This window comes from Salmo salar, chromosome ssa09 (assembly GCF_905237065.1).
Source record: "Salmo salar chromosome ssa09, Ssal_v3.1, whole genome shotgun sequence".
NCBI classification, from domain to species: Eukaryota; Metazoa; Chordata; class Actinopteri; order Salmoniformes; family Salmonidae; genus Salmo; species Salmo salar.
The window spans coordinates 144,019,900-144,037,385 of NC_059450.1; the positions used below are offsets into that span (position 1 = coordinate 144,019,900).

General features: G+C 43.8%; 1 protein-coding gene across 1 annotated transcript; it reads right to left on the reverse strand.

Moving 5' to 3' along the window:
• Positions 1–7,035: 7,035 nt before the first annotated feature.
• LOC106613175 (ATP-sensitive inward rectifier potassium channel 1-like) lies at positions 7,036–17,200 on the reverse strand. Its single transcript, XM_014215169.2, has 2 exons — positions 17,025–17,200; positions 7,036–8,614 (listed from the first exon to the last, which is right to left on the reverse strand). The coding sequence occupies exon 2, from the start codon at positions 8,595–8,597 to the stop codon at positions 7,476–7,478; it is 1,122 nt and encodes a 373-aa protein (XP_014070644.1). The 5' UTR covers positions 8,598–8,614; positions 17,025–17,200; the 3' UTR covers positions 7,036–7,475.
• Positions 17,201–17,486: the final 286 nt, after the last annotated feature.

Consider the following 17,486-nt stretch of genomic DNA (forward strand, 5'->3'; position numbering starts at 1 on the left):
ACCCACCACACAGCCTGTCCCCATACACTCCCTACCACTTCCCCTTAGCCCTAACCCACCACACAGCCTGTCCCCATACACTCCCTACCACTTCCCCTTAGCCCTAACCCACCACACAGCCTGTCCCCATACACTCCCGTCCAGTTTCCTTTAAATAAATGTAAAAAAATAAATAAAAAAAATGTTTAATGATCTTTCTTACATCTCTCAGATATAGGACAGATACTTCAGAACAAACTTCCTTTTTTGTGGGGGACTATCTTTCGTTCCATGTAGTGAATCTGTTATTCAATGTGTTTCTATTGGCTAATAGCAGTAAGGACTATCTGTTGTTCCATGTAGTGAATCTGTTATTCAATGTGTTTCTATTGGCTAATAGCCCCCCCCAAAAAAAAAAAAACATATACTTTTTTTATATATATATTTCGTTTTGAGACTTCAAGGGGTCTTAAAATAAAAAATGTATTAACAAAATGATCCTTGGTTTGACTTTCTTAAAACAATTCCATTTTGCGGTAGATCAGTTATCAGTATTAAGTACATTCAGAAGCACTGGACAGTCCCTTTAACCATAACCTATAATGCAGCCTGGTCTCAATCCAAATAATTGGATTGCAGGTGTTCCAACAAAAAAAAATATTGATTTGAACTTGATAAATGTTCATGCTGTGTTAGATGTGGTTTGGGGCTGTTGCAATTCTAACCATGACTAAATGTGACCTTTTCAAATTATAGTTGATGTGTTCCAGTTTTATGTTTGAATTATCACAAAATATACACCCTGGTTTCTTTTGTAATGTAAACACTTATGTTGAACAAGAAATACAATAAAAAAGAAATGCTTTCACTTTTGAGTTTATTCATGTTTAGTGGAGTGCACCATGTTGAAATAAATGCAATTTCTTTGAAAAGGAATGAGTTCTTGTTTTAAGTGGTTTGCCCTCATTTTTCATAAGATTCTTGAAAAAAGTGTAAATATCTAGTTTTCATCCAGTTTCCTTCTTATTGTCAGCTTCTTGTGTATACTTTAGTTCATTATGTAGTCTTGATTATAGACATTTTCATTAAAGATTAGGGTATGCCTTTGGGAAGTAAGAGAAAATTATTGTTTTAAGGGTTTTTGCTTAATTATTTAGATATTTCACTAAACTAGCCATGCTTAAAACTAGACAGAATAGCTTGAAATCTCTTATTTTAAGATTTAAGAGGTTTCTAGTCAACAAGATATTGTCTTATTTTAAGAAATCTTACCAAGTAGGATTATCTCAGTGCAGTGGAAGATAATTTTGCTTACTTTTAGTATTTTTTTTCCTTTAATTTGGTGACGTATTGTCTTGTCATGCCGTTTTTGCAGTGTAGAACTAAAAAGGTATCTGGAACCAAAAAGGGTTCTACCTGCACTGCAGAAACGGCATGTCAAAAACAGGGGAGACTGTGCTGCTTCTGACAGGGGAGGCTGTGCTGCTTCTGACAGGGGAGGCTGTGCTGCTTCTGACAGGGGAGGCTGTGCTGCTTCTGACAGGGGAGGCTGTGCTGCTTCTGACAGCGGAGGCTGTGCTGCTTCTGACAGGGGAGCCTGTGCTGCTTCAGACAGGGGAGGCTGTGCTGCTTCTGACAGGGGAGACTGTGCTGCTTCTGACAGGGGAGACTGTGCTGCTTCGGACAGGGGAGGCTGTGCTGCTTCTGACAGAGGAGACATCTAGTAGCAGAGTTGAGGTGCTAGAGTCAGCATCATAGTCCTTGGTTGAGCTGTCATTGCCCTGATCACTTGAGGTCTCAAAATCAATGAGCCGCCTCTGTCTTTTCAGTCCACGGCCCCTCTGTGCTGTTGGGCCTGTACCTTCTTTGGTGAGTTTATATTCTGAACTCTCTTGTACAGTCCTTTATGTATGGCATGAAAGGACATGATTACATAATGCTTTTCCTGAAATATGCTTGTATGCACTTCCCCCCATTAAATTTAATGTTAAATAATGTTCCTTTATTAAAATGGACATAGTTACCCATCTATGTGTAATGCCAGAGGGCTGGTCTTGCAGCATATGGTATTTTTCAACAAGTCTCTTAGCCATTACCGGCATCTCTTCCTCCGAAGGGTATCTATGATCTTCATCAGTCTCAACAGTTGCTCTCAAGATGGAGACCACGGTCGTAATGGTGTTTCTCACCAACCTGCTGCGAAGCTGCTTTGACATGGGGAATCCCGTCTCTTAGCCAACAATCTTCTTCTCTAAGTAATGCTTCCACACTGACTCCAACTCAGTGTCTGTGTATATTATATATTCAGGGCTGTGTATTTGTACAATTTTCTTTGGAGAAACTCCTTCCCAGTTACGCTTTCTGGTTCAAGGAGGTTACTGTGGTGCGTCTTTCAATTCAAATTACCCTAACTTCAGTAATGTAGATCCAGCTACATGAGTCAACTCCAAATTTAAAGTACTTAAGCATCATTCAAAAGTTTTTTTTCCCCCTCGACATTAATTATCGAATGAAAATATTGGAGAAAAACTGTTGCTAGAAAGCATGTGCACTCAGAGGCTCTGGTTTACCTCAGGATTGATTGTTTGCCAGATACTGCTTCTCCTCAGAAAGTGCTCTGGTGCTTGAAAAATATCCCTTCTATCATCCCGTGTCAGGGTGCGCAACAAGACTTTACTGATATATGCAGCTGTAACACAATACAACAGATGTATTTTGAAAGTACTACCCTGAATTTGAAAAACAACAAAGTAAGTACCCACAACACCAAACATCCAAGAGATGGATATATATAAAAAGATATGCGAAGAAAAATATATACACGGGACACGACGAGGACAAAGGCAGTCTGACTGCTACGCCATCTTGGGAAAAGATCTTTATGACTGACAGACTACGACAACTTTTTCATGACTTTTTCAAAGTTCGAACTGGATGGCTGGAAAGTGTAAACCACTGCGCATGTGAGGAGGGGGGTTCCCTCACCAATGCATATTTTAACTTTCTTCCCCATTTGTTTAATAAAATGTGAGCAAGATAACACACAATTCATTCATACATTTTTTATGATAGTTACTGGAGGTTGCTTTCTGGAATTGGACTCAGTACCACTCATCAAATACCTGCTGAATACAAATGCTAGCTCACTATCTATTTTTGCCCCTTTCACTTGGTGCATTGTTTGAGAAGTGCAATGAATTGGTGGTGTGTTATTTGCTTTGCATTTGTGACCTCGACTTTGAAGTATCTTTTGGGCTACACCAATAGAGCACATTGCCACATTCCCTTTTTCCGTGCCATCTGTGGTATCGACAGCTGTCCAGAGGAGTATAGAGTTTACAACTCGTTTTATTATTTTATTTAATGTGGGCATGCTGTGTATCTGTCAAATGGACGCCCACCAATAAGCAGGACTAACGTTACAAATGGCACTAACGGAGGGCCTTGTACAGTAAGGGAAAAAAGTATTTGATCCCCTGCTGATTTTGTTTGTTTGCCCACTGACAAAGAAATTATCAGTCTATAATTTTAATGATAGGTTTATTTGAACAGTGAGAGACAGAATAACAACAAAAAAATCCAGAAAATCGCATGTCAAAAATGTTATAAAATTATTAGCATTTTAATGAGGAAAATAAGTATTTGACCCCTCTGCAAAACATGACTTAGTACTTGGTGGCAAAACCCTTGTTGGCAATCACAGAGGTCAGACGTTTCTTGTAGTTGGCCACCAGGTTTGCACACATCTCAGGAGGGATTTTGTCCCACTCCTCTTTGCAGATCTTCTCCAAGTCATTAAGGTTTCGAGGCTGACGTTTGGCAACTCGAACCTTCAGCTCCCTCTACAGATTTTCTATGGGATTAAGGTCTGGAGACTGGCTAGGCCACTCCAGGACCTTAATGTGCTTCTTCTTGAGCCACTCCTTTGTTGCCTTGGCTGTGTGTTTTGGGTCATTGTCATGCTGGAATACCCATCAATGACCTATTTTCAATGCCCTGGCTGAGGGAAGGAGGTTCTCACCCAAGATTTGACAGTACATGTCCCCGTCCATCGTCCCTTTGATGAGGTGAAGTTGTCCTGTCCCCTTAGCAGAAAAACACCCCCAAAGCATAATGTTTCCACCTCCATGTTTGACGGTGGGGGTGGTGTTCTTGGGGTCATAGGCAGCATTCCTCCTCCTTCAAACACGGCGAGTTGAGTTGATGCCAAAGAGCGCCATTTTGGTCTCATCTGACCACAACACTTTCACCCAGTTGTCCTCTAAATCATTCAGATGTTCATTGGCAAACTTCAGACGGGCATGTAAATGTTCTTTCTTGAGCAGGGGGAACTTGCGGGCGCTGCAGGATTTCAGTCCTTCATGGCGTAGTGTGTTACCAATTGTTTTCTTGGTGACTATGGTCCCAGCTGTCTTGAGATCATTGACAAGATCCTCCCATGTAGTTCTGGGCTGATTCCTCACCATTCTCATGATCATTGCAACTCCACAAGGTGAGATCTTGCATGGAGCCCCAGGCCGAGGGAGATTGACAGTTCAATTGTGTTTCTTCCATTTGCGAATAATCGCACCAACTGTTGTCACCTTCTCACCAAGCTGCTTGGCAATGGTCTTGTAGCCCATTCCAGCCTTGTGTAGGTCTACAATCTTGTCCCTGACATCCTTGGAGAGCTCTTTGGTCTTGGCCATGGTGGAGAGTTTGGAATCTGATTGATTGATTGCTTCTGTGGACAGGTGTTTTTTATACATGTAACGAGCTGAGATTAGGAGCACTCCCTTTAAGAGTGTGCTCCTAATCTGAGCTTGTTACCTGTATAAAAGACACCTGGGAGCCAGAAATCTTTCTGATTGAGAGGGGGTCAAATACTTATTTCCCTCATTATAATGCAAATCAATTTATAAAATGTTTGATTTTTTTTGTTGTTATTCTGTCTCTCACTGTTCAAATAAACCTACCATTAAAATGATAGACTGATCATTTCTTTGTCAGTGGGCAAACGTACAAAATCAGCAGGGGATCAAATACTTTTTTCCCTCACTGTAGCTATCAAACAGAGATCAACAGTCCTACGGACGTGACAATTTTGAAACACACCTTTTTTCTGGTTGCATTACATCCGAACAGACCCAAACGGCCAACCTTATTGCTTTGTCAGTGCATGGAGATGTTCATTTTGAGGATGCTCCACAAGAGGCACAGGAGACACTACGAGATATCACATTGAACAAGGCTAATGTATTGGCGAATTTTGTTTGAGGCTGCTGGACTAGTTTGGTACATTCATGTCATACATTTTTTTTGTGCTTGTTTTTTGTCTTTATGTTTCAGAGGACTGGCAACAACATTGTATCTGTGATGGAATACTATCAAGCTTCACTTATGGCTGAGATGAGGGACCAAATGAAGCAGGTGTTTGAGAGACATTCTGAGACCACGGGACAGTACATGAAGTGGCACTGGCAATGTTTGTTCATTTTGCAAATCCTTTTTCCAGAGTTGCTACTACACGCATACAGAACCACAGCATCTAGGAACTTCTCAGCCCGGTCGAGCTTGAGGAAATAATACTTTCTAAAGTAGCGTGCAGAATCAAGAGGTAATTCGAGGGCTCTCTCCATGAAATAAAAATGGTTTTACTACATACCCTTGCTCAGAAGCCTGGAACAGTTGTTTTCTGACTCAATTATTCTTGCCATGACAACCACAGAAATGCAAGGATGGAGTCTTGTATGACATAGCCAATGGAGATCTTTTTATTTTTAAATGTTTATTTAACCCTTCGTTTACCAGGTAAGTTGCCTGAGAACACATTCTCATTTTCCAGTCACTCCCACTTTTCTTTCCTAGGCCCAATGCTTTGAAGTTGATTTTGTATACAGATGAAATAGAGATATGCAACCCACCTGGATCACATGCTTTAAAAAAAATGCTGATGGTTTACTATTCATTGGGAAATATAGATCCTAAATATAGATCTAAGCTAGCTCAAATTAAACTTGCCATTGCTAAATCAAGTGACCTTTCTTGGCTTTGTATGAAAGCGATAATGCCCTCGAAGCCGGTGTTTGGAGGATATATTGGCACGGGTTGCCAATATAACAACACCCGTGCCAATATATCCTCCAAACACTGAATTCTCTGGCATTATCACTTAATCATGCTTGATCATCTAGAGTTTACCCAGATACTTTTTGCTCTAGTGATTTTGCTTCAAACCATTTCAAGACTCAAGTTATTATTCAAGCAGCATTTGAAAAATTTCAAGCAGATATTTATTGATAATGTAATACCCAAGCAACATTATTTACTTCACCTTCCCACACAAATTCAGTATTTGGGTCCTATGGTAGCCACATGTGCATGAGATTTGAATCAAAGTACGTTTTTTTTTTAAGCAATGGACTTCCAAAATGTAAGTTTAAAATTTTTTAGCAAATCATTGGTGAAGCATAATCAGCTGTTTGAATGCAGTCAAACTGTGAATGGCTCACAACATCCCATTTTTACACATGAAAGAGAATTGGTACCCCCCTCTGAGGGTAAAAATTTACAATATGATCAGGCAAAAGATAGAGTTCTGTGGTATTGACAAATTCTGACATGTTGTGTCAGTCAAGTGGCTTGTTCTAAACGGGAATAAATATACAAGTCAAAAGTCTTTGATCGTTACCAACGTGAATGACAATGTTCCAGAATTTAGCAAACTCTTCCTACTATTTATTTGATTATCAGCCTGATGACACCTTGGGTCTGAATAGGGATTTGTTAGCATATGAAGTTGCTGTCCCTAACCTTGCCCATGCCCCAAAGTTGGTATATAAGGAAAGGCTTATAGATTTTACGTCCTACTACTCACTCACTTTCAAAAGCAGCATGTATGCTCCAATGAAGCATTATCTTGGGGATGTCCTTGCACGTCACAGTTATAATGAATAGGTGTTCTAATGTTGTCCAGCACTAGCTCAGATGGCAGGTTTGGGGCTTTGTTTCCCACTGGGGGAATTCACATAATGTACTGTAAGTTGCTTTGCATAAAAGTGTCTGCTGTGGCATATTGAAAAAAGCAGTTTGTTTCATATCTGGGTTGTAAATGATTTTAATACAAATATTAATTTTATAGTCTCGTCAAGTGTGATTCTTAGAACAAGCCTACATATCTTCAAATTCTTGTAGATCAGTAGATTCCAGCTTCAAAAAGCTGTTCCCTCAAGAATGTGTCTCATTTAACTTGTGGTAAGACAACTCAAGACATATATTCCTAAAACAAGCTACATAGTCTAACACAGTTAGCACTTGATAAGGAAATAATTCTTAAAATAAGATAATATGATTTTAAAGTATGAATACAAGAAAATTAGCCTTGTTCAGATTTGTAATTTTTGCAATGTTGAACTAAAAATAGTTATTCTATGGGCACAGCCGAAGAACCCTTTAGCATCCTTTTTTCTAAGCGTGTACAACCTATAACTGTCTTCTGTTCCTCAGGCCACATAAACTCACATCTTGGTCATATTAGGTTGTTTAAAGTTATCATTCACTTCAAATTCCCTGTTGTCGATTCCGTTAATGCAGTGGAGGTGGTGTGCCTTCATGTTGTGGAAGCAGTAGGAACAATGTGCAGTGGCCACGGGCACCACTTTGGAGAAGTTGGAGAAGTTCACTCTGTACTTGCCCTCTTTACTGCGGGAGATGATTGGCAGGAAGCTGTAACCCCACATGATCTCCTGAGGGATGAAGGAGGTCCTGACCTGGCAGGCTGAGCTGGTGGTCTCGGCTGTGCCGTCCAGAAAGACCACCAGCTCAAACTCCTGCTTATGGAGTGTGTCCACTGCCATCTCAAAAAAAGGGCTAGCCTTGTCAATCACATGGTAGAGTGTGAGAGGACACACAAAGAAGAGGTTGTCCTTCCCAGCGTCCACCATGAACTCAATGTTCACCTGGTCCATGATAATTGTCTCCTCATTGGGTTTCATGGTTGTCCTCAACAACTTGCCATAGATCTGGCTCCCGATCATCAGGGTCTTGCGTAAGTTGGCCACTCTTATCATGAGGCAAAGGAAGTCTTTCTTAGGACAGATGACAGCTGTCTGACTGAATGTGATGGTCTTGGCCCTTTTCTTAGGGATGGAGATCTTGGCTAGGATGATTCCACACATGAAACAGTTGATGATGGAACCTATGAGAAACTGGGTAATGATGAGGGTTACAGCACCAGAACAGTGAGGGGTGATGACACGTACACCATACCCGATGCTGGTCTGTGTCTCCATGGAGAAGAGGAATGCTGTAATGAGATCAGAAACGTTTTCCACGCAGTACTTGTGGCCTTTTGAGGGGTTCTGCCAGGTCAGGTCCCCGTTGCTCCAGGCGATCCAGAACCACAGTAGTCCGAAGATGAACCAGCTCAGGATGAACGAGACGGTGAAGAAGAAGAGGACAAAGCGCCAACGGAACTCCACGAAGGTCGTCCAGAAGTCCACGAGGAAGGCAAACTGGTTGCCGCATTTCATGTTACCAAATTCAATGTTGCATTGGCCATATTTGGTCACCAGCCGGGTTCGGCGGATTCTTCGCTCCACCAGGTGGTCCTGGATGCGCTTCCTGATGCCAAACATCATTTTTTAGGTCCTGTCTTCTGTTAGAGATAATAAGAATTAGTTTATGAAATAGTTAATACTTTAACTAATTGGGTTAAACATAAATGTAAAAGTCCCACTGACATTCATTTTCATCAAAATATCATTATATGAAACAACTCACCAGCACAAATATCTCAGTCAGTCTATGATCAATCAAATGATTTCACATACCTACCCCAACCACGTTTCTCTACTTACTAGCAGTTGCTATGCATCACTTGCACATTTTAATATGCACTTACATTTTGTAATCCTGGGCACATGCCATAGTTAAGACCCAGGTGATTTTACCATTATCCATTATGTTTAAATCAGTGATTTTGTAACGATCGTCGTGCAGGAAGGAAGAAGTGGACCAAGGCGCAGCTGGGAGCGAACTCATGTTATTTATTACAGACTGAAATAACACGGTCAAAACAGAGAATAAACGTATCGCTACTGCTCCAACAAAAAGAGACAACAACTCACAAACATCGTGGGGGGAAAAGGAACTTAAATATGATTCCCCAATCAGAGGCAACTAGTGACAGCTGTCTCTGATTGGGAATCGACAGAACCCAACATAGAAATACGCCCCAAAGCAAGGCTATACCAAAAACATAGAAAATAAACTATAGAAATGCCACACCCTGACCAAAATAGAAGAGATCACCTGGTCAGGGCGTGACAGTACCCCCCCTCCAACGGTGCGTACTCCCGGCGCACCAACCTAAAGTCTATTAGGGGGGGGGGGATCCGGGTGGGCGCCTCACCCTCGGTGGAGGCTCTGGCCCCGGGCGTGTTTCTCCCCCTGCCTCCACCCTAGCCCTACCCCTCTGGCCCGGACTGGACCACGGTGGAGCGGCATGCTCAGGCTCCGGAGCGGAGCCGCCGACCGGTGGACCGGACACAGGCCGTGCCGGACTGTGGACACGCGCCGTGGGCCTGGTGCGGGGAACAGGGACGGGCCGGACAGGACCGGGGACACGCACCACCAACCTGGTGCGGGGAGCAGGGACGGGCCGGACTGGCCTGGGGACACGCACCACCAACCTGGTGCGGGGAGCAGGGACGGGCCGGACTGGACTGGGGACACGCACCACCAGCTTGGTGTGGGGAGCCGGGATGGGCCGGACAGGACTGTGGACACGCACCACTAACCTGGTGCGGGGAGCAGGGACGGGCCGGACAGGACTGGGGACACGCACCACTAACCTGGTGCGGGGAGCAGGGACGGGCCGGACTGGACTGGGGCCACACACCACTGGCTTGGTGCGGGGAGCAGGGACGGGCCGGACTGGACTGGGGACGCGCACCACTAACCTGGTGCGGGGAGCAGGGATGGGCCGGACAGGACTGGGGACACGCACCACTAACCTGGTGCGAGGAGCAGGGATGGGCCGGACTGGACTGGGGCCACACACCACTGGCTTGGTGCGGGGAGCAGGGACGGGCCGGACTGGACTGGGGACGCGCACCACTAACCTGGTGCGGGGAGCAGGGATGGGCCGGACAGGACTGGGGACACGCACCACTGGCTTGGTGCGGGGAGCAGGGATGGGCCGGACAGGACTGGGGACACGCACCACTAACCTGGTGCGGGGAGCAGGGACGGGCCGGACTGGACTGGGGCCACACACCACTGGCTTGGTGCGGGGAGCAGGGACGGGCCGGACTGGACTGGGGACGCGCACCACTAACCTGGTGCGGGGAGCAGGGATGGGCCGGACAGGACTGTGGACACGCACCACTAACCTGGTGCGGGGAGCAGGGACGGGCCGGACTGGACTGTGACCGCACACCGGCGACACAGTGCGCATAAGCGGCGCCAGATATCCTGGACCGAGGAGGCGCACTGGAGGTCTGGAGTGCACAGCTGACATCACCCGTTCTGGCTCAACACCCACCTTAGCCTGGCAAGTGTGGAGCGCTGGCACAGAACGCACTGGGCTGTGCAGCCGTACCGGAGACACAGTGCGCGTCCTCGGCGCAGGATACATCGGACCGAGAAGGGGCACCGGAGGCCAGGAGCGCTGAGCCGGCACAACACGTCCTCGCTGAACACTCCCCCTAGCCCGGCAAATGTGGGGCGCTAGCACAGAGCGCACTGGGCTGTGCAGGCGCACTGGCGATACCGTGCGCACCTCTGCCACCCAAGGCTCTTCCTCCACGCTGTCCCTACGCAGGTCCTCCAGGACCTGCCACATCTCTGCCTCCTCCTTCGCCGTTATCCCCCACGAGAGCAGTGGTCTGGGCTCTTCCTCTGCCCTTCCGGACCACCCCATTAGCCCCCCCAAAAAATTCTTGGGGGTGTCTTCCGGGCCTCCTCGACCGCCGCCTGCGACTCCTTCCACCGGCTGGCATCACCTCCTCGACCTGGGAATCCTTCCGCCAGGGTCCTTTCCCCGACATGATCTCCTCCCAGGTCCAGAACTCCTTTCCCTCGCGAGCCCATCTCTCGCGCTCCTTTTCCTCCCGCTGCTTGGTCCTGGTTTGGTGGGTTGTTCTGTAACGATCGTCGTGCAGGAAGGAAGAAGTGGACCAAGGCGCAGCTGGGAGCGAACTCATGTTATTTATTACAGACTGAAATAACACGGTCAAAACAGAGAATAAACGTATCGCTACTGCTCCAACATAAAGAGACAACAACCCACAAACATCGTGGGGGGAAAAGGAACTTAAATATGATTCCCCAATCAGAGGCAACTAGTGACAGCTGTCTCTGATTGGGAATCGACAGAACCCAACATAGAAATACGCCCCAAAGCAAGGCTATACCAAAAACATAGAAAATAAGCTATAGAAATGCCACACCCTGACCAAAATAGAAGAGTTCACCTGGTCAGGGTGTGACAGATTTTGACTGTAAAACATACTATTTTGTTATTTTAGGGGGAATTGGTGTAATATCTTAACAAATATTTAATATCAATAGGTTTGTTTAGTGTCTCTTGCACAATGCTAGACCTGGTTTATGTGCGTTTTGCTGAATACAATGCTAGACCTGGTTTACTGGAGTTGAGGTGCAGGGGTAGACCTGTTTTACAGTTTATGGATATTTAGGCTTTGGCACATGTAGACCTGGCTTAGTTGGCTAATTGAGTTCAAGAACAGGTGCAGACTTTGGTATGTAAATTGGAGCTGAAGTATAGATGAAGACCTGGTTTGTATAAATATTGGGGCTGAAATGCAGAAGAACAGCAATTTTTAAAACAATTATGGCTTGCATGTAGCAGTAGACCGATCAAAGGTCACAGGACTAAGATATGCAAATAACAGGGTTGGGGTGTGTAGCGAATAGCTGGATATAGGTTATTGTTGGTGACTTAGAGAATACAGGCAGAGTAACAAATAGTGCATTTAGCATTAGGATATGGGTGTATGGGTACTTGATTGTATCATTATTAGGAAATTGGCATGTGGGTGTTAGGGTTAAGTTATGAGGGTAATTGGGTTTAGGTGTGTGGGTAAGTGGGCTGAGGTATATACTGTACACTACATGACCAAAAGTATGTGGACACCTGCTCGTTGAACATCTCATTCCAAAATCATGGGCATTACTATGGAGTTGGTCCCCCTTTTGCTGCTATAACAGCCTCCACTCTTCTGGGAAGGCTTTCCACTAGATGTTGAAACATTGCTGCGGTGACTTGCTTCCATTCAGCCACAAGAGCATTAGTGAGGTCGGGCACTGAAGTCGGCTTTACAATTCATCCCAAAGGTGTTCAATGGGGTTCAGGTCAGGGCTCTGTGCAGGCCAGCCAAGTTTTTTTTAAAAATTTTTATTTCACCTTTATTTACCCAGGTAGGCAAGTTGAGAACAAGTTCTCATTTACAATTGAGACCTGGCCAAGATAAAGCAAAGCAGTTCGACACATACAACAACACAGAGTTACACATGGAGTAAAACAAACTTACAGTCAATAATACAGTAGAAAAATAAGTCTATATACAATGTGAGCAAATGAGGTGAGATAAGGGAGGTAAAGGCAAAAAAGGCCATGGTGGCAAAGTAAATACAATATAGCAAGTAAAACACTGGAATGGTAGATTTGTAGTGGAAGAAAGTGCAAAGTAGAAATAGAAATAATGGGGTGCAAAGGAACAAAATAAATGAATACAGTAGGGGAAGAGGTAGTTGTTTGGGCTAAATTATAGATGGGCTATGTACAGGTGCAGTGATCTGTGAGCTGCTCTGACAGCTGGTGCTTAAAGCTAGTGAGGGAGGTAAGTGTTTCGAGTTTCAGAGATTTTTGTAGTTCGTTCCAGTCATTGGCAGCAGATAACTGGAAGGAGAGACGGCCAAAGGAGGAATTGGCTTTGGGGGTGACCAGAGAGATAAACCTGCTGTTCTTCCACACCGATCTCGACAAACCATTTCTGTATGGACCTTGCTTTGTGCACTGGGCCATTGTCATGCTGAAACAGGAAGGGCCTTCCCCAAATTGTTAGAAAGTTGGAAGCACAGAATCATCTAGAATGTCATTATATGCTGTAGCATTAAGATTTCCCTTCACTGGAATTAATGTGCCTAGCCCGAACCATGAAAAATAGCTCCAGACCATTATTCCTCCTCCACCAAACTTTACAGTTGGCATTATGCATTGGGGCAGGTAGAATTCTCCTGGCGTCCGCCAAATCCAGTTTCGGACATCGGATGGACAGATTGTGAAACGTGATTCATCAGTCCAGACAACGCATTTCCACTGCTCCAGAGTCCAATGGCGGCAAGCTTTACACCACGGATCTTAGGCTTGTGTACGGCTGCTCGGCCATGGAAACCCATTTTATGAAGCTCCGGACAAACAGCTGATGTTGCTTCCAGAGGCAGTTTGGATCTCGGTAGTGAGTGTTGTAAACGAGGACTAATTATGTTTAAACACTATGTGCTTCAGTGCTCGGCGGTCCTGTTCTGTGAGCTTGTGTGGCCTATCACTTTGCAGCTGTTAATCCTAGACGTTTCCACTTCACAATAACAGCACTTACAGTTGACCGAGACAGCTCTAGCAGGGCAGAAATTGGATTAACTGACTTGTTGGAAAGGTGGCATCTTATGACGGTGCCATGTTGAAAGTCACTGTGCTCTTCAGTAAGGTCATTCTACTGCCATTGTTTGTCTATGGAGATTACATGGCTGTGTGCTCGATTTGATACACCTGTCAGCAACGGGTGTGGCTGAAATAGCCGAATCCACTTTGCAGGGGTGTCCACATACTTTTGTATATACTGTATAGTGCAGTTATTTGGGCTGTGGAATAGAGGTACATATAGGCAGAGCTGTATCTAAGAATAAAACATATATTTTTACATACTTTTCAATATAAAAAATAAATATGGATCACGTTAGGGTTACTAATGGCATTTCATTTGCATAGTGGCATGCATGTCTGGAAAAAATCTGGAAACAAACAGGTACATTTCTGTGATCCTGGGGACATACTGTCCCATAGTTAAGACCCAAAATCATACCAAAAAGAAAATGATTGTTGAAATATATCACTCCACTAGCCCAAATCAGTCAGATAACCATAACCTCCCTAAAAGCATCCTCATCTAGCCTACTACAACCACATATAGTGGCTTGCAAAAGTATTCACCCCCTTGGCATTTTGCCTATTTTGTTGCCTTACATCCTGGAATTAAAATTGATTTGTTGGGGGGGGTTGTCATTTGTGAATCATTTGATTTACACAACATGCCTACCACTTTGAAAATGCTAAATATTTTTTTTATTGTGAAACAAACTGAAAACTTGAGCGTGCATAACTATTCACCCCCCCAAAGTCAATACTTTGTAGAGCCACCTTTTTTGCAGCAATTACAGCTGCAAGTCTCTTGGGGTATGTCTCTATAAGCTTGGCACATCTAGCCACTGGGATGTTTGCCTAATCTTCAAGGCAAAACTGCTCCCGCTCCTTCAAGTTCTGATGGGTTCTGCTGGTGTACAACAATCTTTAAGTTATACCACAGATTCTCAATTGGATTGAGGTCTGGGCTTTGAATAGGCCATTCCAAGACATTTAAATGTTTCCCCTTAAACCACTCGAGTGTTGCTTTAGCAGTATGCTTAGGGTTATTGTCCTGCTGGAAGGTGAACCTCCGTCCCAGTCTCAAATCTCTGGAAGAATGAAACCGGTTTCCCTCAAGAATTTCCCTGTATTTAGCATCATCCATCATTCCTTAAATTCTGACCAGTTTCCCAGTCCCTGCCAATGAAAAACATCCCCACAGCATGATGCTGTCACCACCATGCTTCACTGTGGGGATGGTGTTCTCGGGGTGATGAGAGGTGTTGGGTTTGTGCCAGACATAGTGTTTTCCTTGATGGCCAAAAAGCTCAGTTTTAGTCTCATCTGACCAGAGTACCTTCTTCCATATGTTTGAGGAGTCTCCCACATGCCCTTTGGCGAACACCAAACGTGTTTGCTTATTTTTCTCTTTAAGCTATGTTTTTTTTTCTGGCCACTCTTCCGTAAAGCCCAGCTCTGTGGAGTGTACGGCTTAAAGATGTCCTATGGACAGATACTCCAATCTCCACTGTGGAGTTTTGCAGCTCCTTCAGGGTTATCTTTGGTCTCTTTGTTGCCTCTCTGATTAATGCCCTCCTTGCCTGGTCTGTGAGTTTTGGTGGGCGACTCTCTCTTGGCAGGTTTGTTTTGGTGCCATATTCTTTCTATTTTTTAATAATGGATTTAATGGTGCTCCGTGAGATGTTCAAAGTTTCAGATATTTTTTTTATAACCCAACCCTGATCTGTACTTCTCCACAACTTTATCCCTGACTTGTTTGGAGAGCTCCTTGGTCTTCATGGTGCCGCTTGCTTGGTGGTGCCCCTTGCTAAGTGGTGTTGCAGACTCTGGGGCCTTTCAGAACAGGTGTATGTATACTGAGAACATGTCACAGATCATGTGACACGTTGCCCCAGATCTTATTTAGGGGCTTCATAGCAAAGGAGGTTAATACATACCACATTTTTAGTTTTGTATTTTTTGTATTTTCTTTAAACAAGTTATTATTTTTAATTCACTTCACCAATTTCGACTATTATGCGTATGTCCATTACAAGAAATCCAAATAAAAATCAATTTAAATTACAGGTTGTAACGCAACAAATAGGAAAAATGCCAAGGGGGATGAATACTTTTTCAAGGCAAGCTGTATAGGGCGGCAGGTAGCCTAGCAGTTAAGAGTGTTGAGCCAGAAACCAAAAGGTTGGTGGGTCGAATCCTGAGCTGACTATGTGAAAAATCTTTTGATGTGCCCCTTTACTGTAGTTGCTCCTGTAACTCGCTCTGGATAAGAGCATCTGCTAAATGACTAAAATGCTAATTATATAAAACTGGCATAGTGACCACTGGTAAGGTAAACTGTTTGATGGATGGTCCCTGGCAAGATTATGTTTTCTGAATAAATCTGACCTGTGTTGCTGCCAAGCTATGCCAAATAGTTGGATGGTGGTGCACTTGTTAGTGAGTGTTAAGTACAAAATGGCCAGTGTAGTAAGCTTTGTTCCTACGCTCAAAGCTTTGAAATGTCCTTTATTTCACAAACAGAAATCCGATAGTCACACACTATTCTTTGTTGAGAAGCTTTGGATCTCAGAAAGCCTTTCACACGTAATTATGATTCCCCCCATTGTTACTGTAAGGTGATATAATGAATGCCAAGATCATTTGATTTGAGGTTTACTTTGATACAATGCTTGGCTGATGCTTTTCAATAATATACTTTTGAAATAGAGCGATGATTTTATTAGTACTGTGTGGTTCAGTTGTCATTGTCGCTAATTAATGATTTCAATTAATGAAACAATTAATGATTTCCCCAGGAAAATGTTATAATCATTTATTTAAAGGTTGTGCAAACAATGCCAAGGTTTAGGGACCATTTCCACCCTTGTAATCATCATTTTGTGTTTAAATGCAATGTTATTCACATTTTGATGTTTCAGCCAATTAAATAATTCACTCAATATTTACACTGATAAATGTAGGCACATGTTGTAAATTTCTCAAATAACAATAACAATAAAACAATGTGTTAAAATGTTAAAATCCTCAACAATATACAAGACCACAAACTAACCCCACTACACACCCACATGTATACAAAGTTTGGAGTGGAGTCAGATCAGTCATATAACGTACAATATGTTTACTGACAGACATGCCACTCTTCACTCATAGGGTTTTTGTAAACAAGAACGTTAGCGGAATGTCAATTCAAAAATATATGCACGCACCACTTTTGTTAAGGGAGAGTAGCCATAACACGGCAAGCTCACCTTAGCCTCAAAGTGGGTACATATCAACATAATGGACGTCATTATTACACTGTTATTATAATGGGAGATTACAAAGCAAAGTTTTCCCTCAGTGGATGATAATGGTCCAACTAAGATGATGTCCTCACTCAAACTGAGTTTACCTGTCAGTGTGTACACTGTGGAAATCCAAAGTTGTGTTGCACCACGGTTGCCCTCTGTCGCTCTCTCTCTCTCAGCCCGGTCTCTGGTGTGTCCTCTGAACTGTACTTAGTGTTCTGACACCTTTCGCAGTGCTACACCTGTGTGCTTTTATAAACCCTTGTACTGGTGGGACTGGAATCACTTCAGGTGATGTTGACACGCACACAAACATGAAGTACCTGTACCGCCCTCCGACAGGTCTATTGAGTGGGTATAAGTTTACCCCACACTGCGCAGGTACCCAGGGCCAGCCTGAATACCCTCTGCTACACCACCAATGTCTAGACACGCACATGCACACACACACACACACACACACACACACATGCTTGTATTTAATGTTGAAGGGGTAAATAAAGATGTTATACATTCATGCTACACACACATCAAATCAAACTTTATTTGTCACATCCGCCGAATAC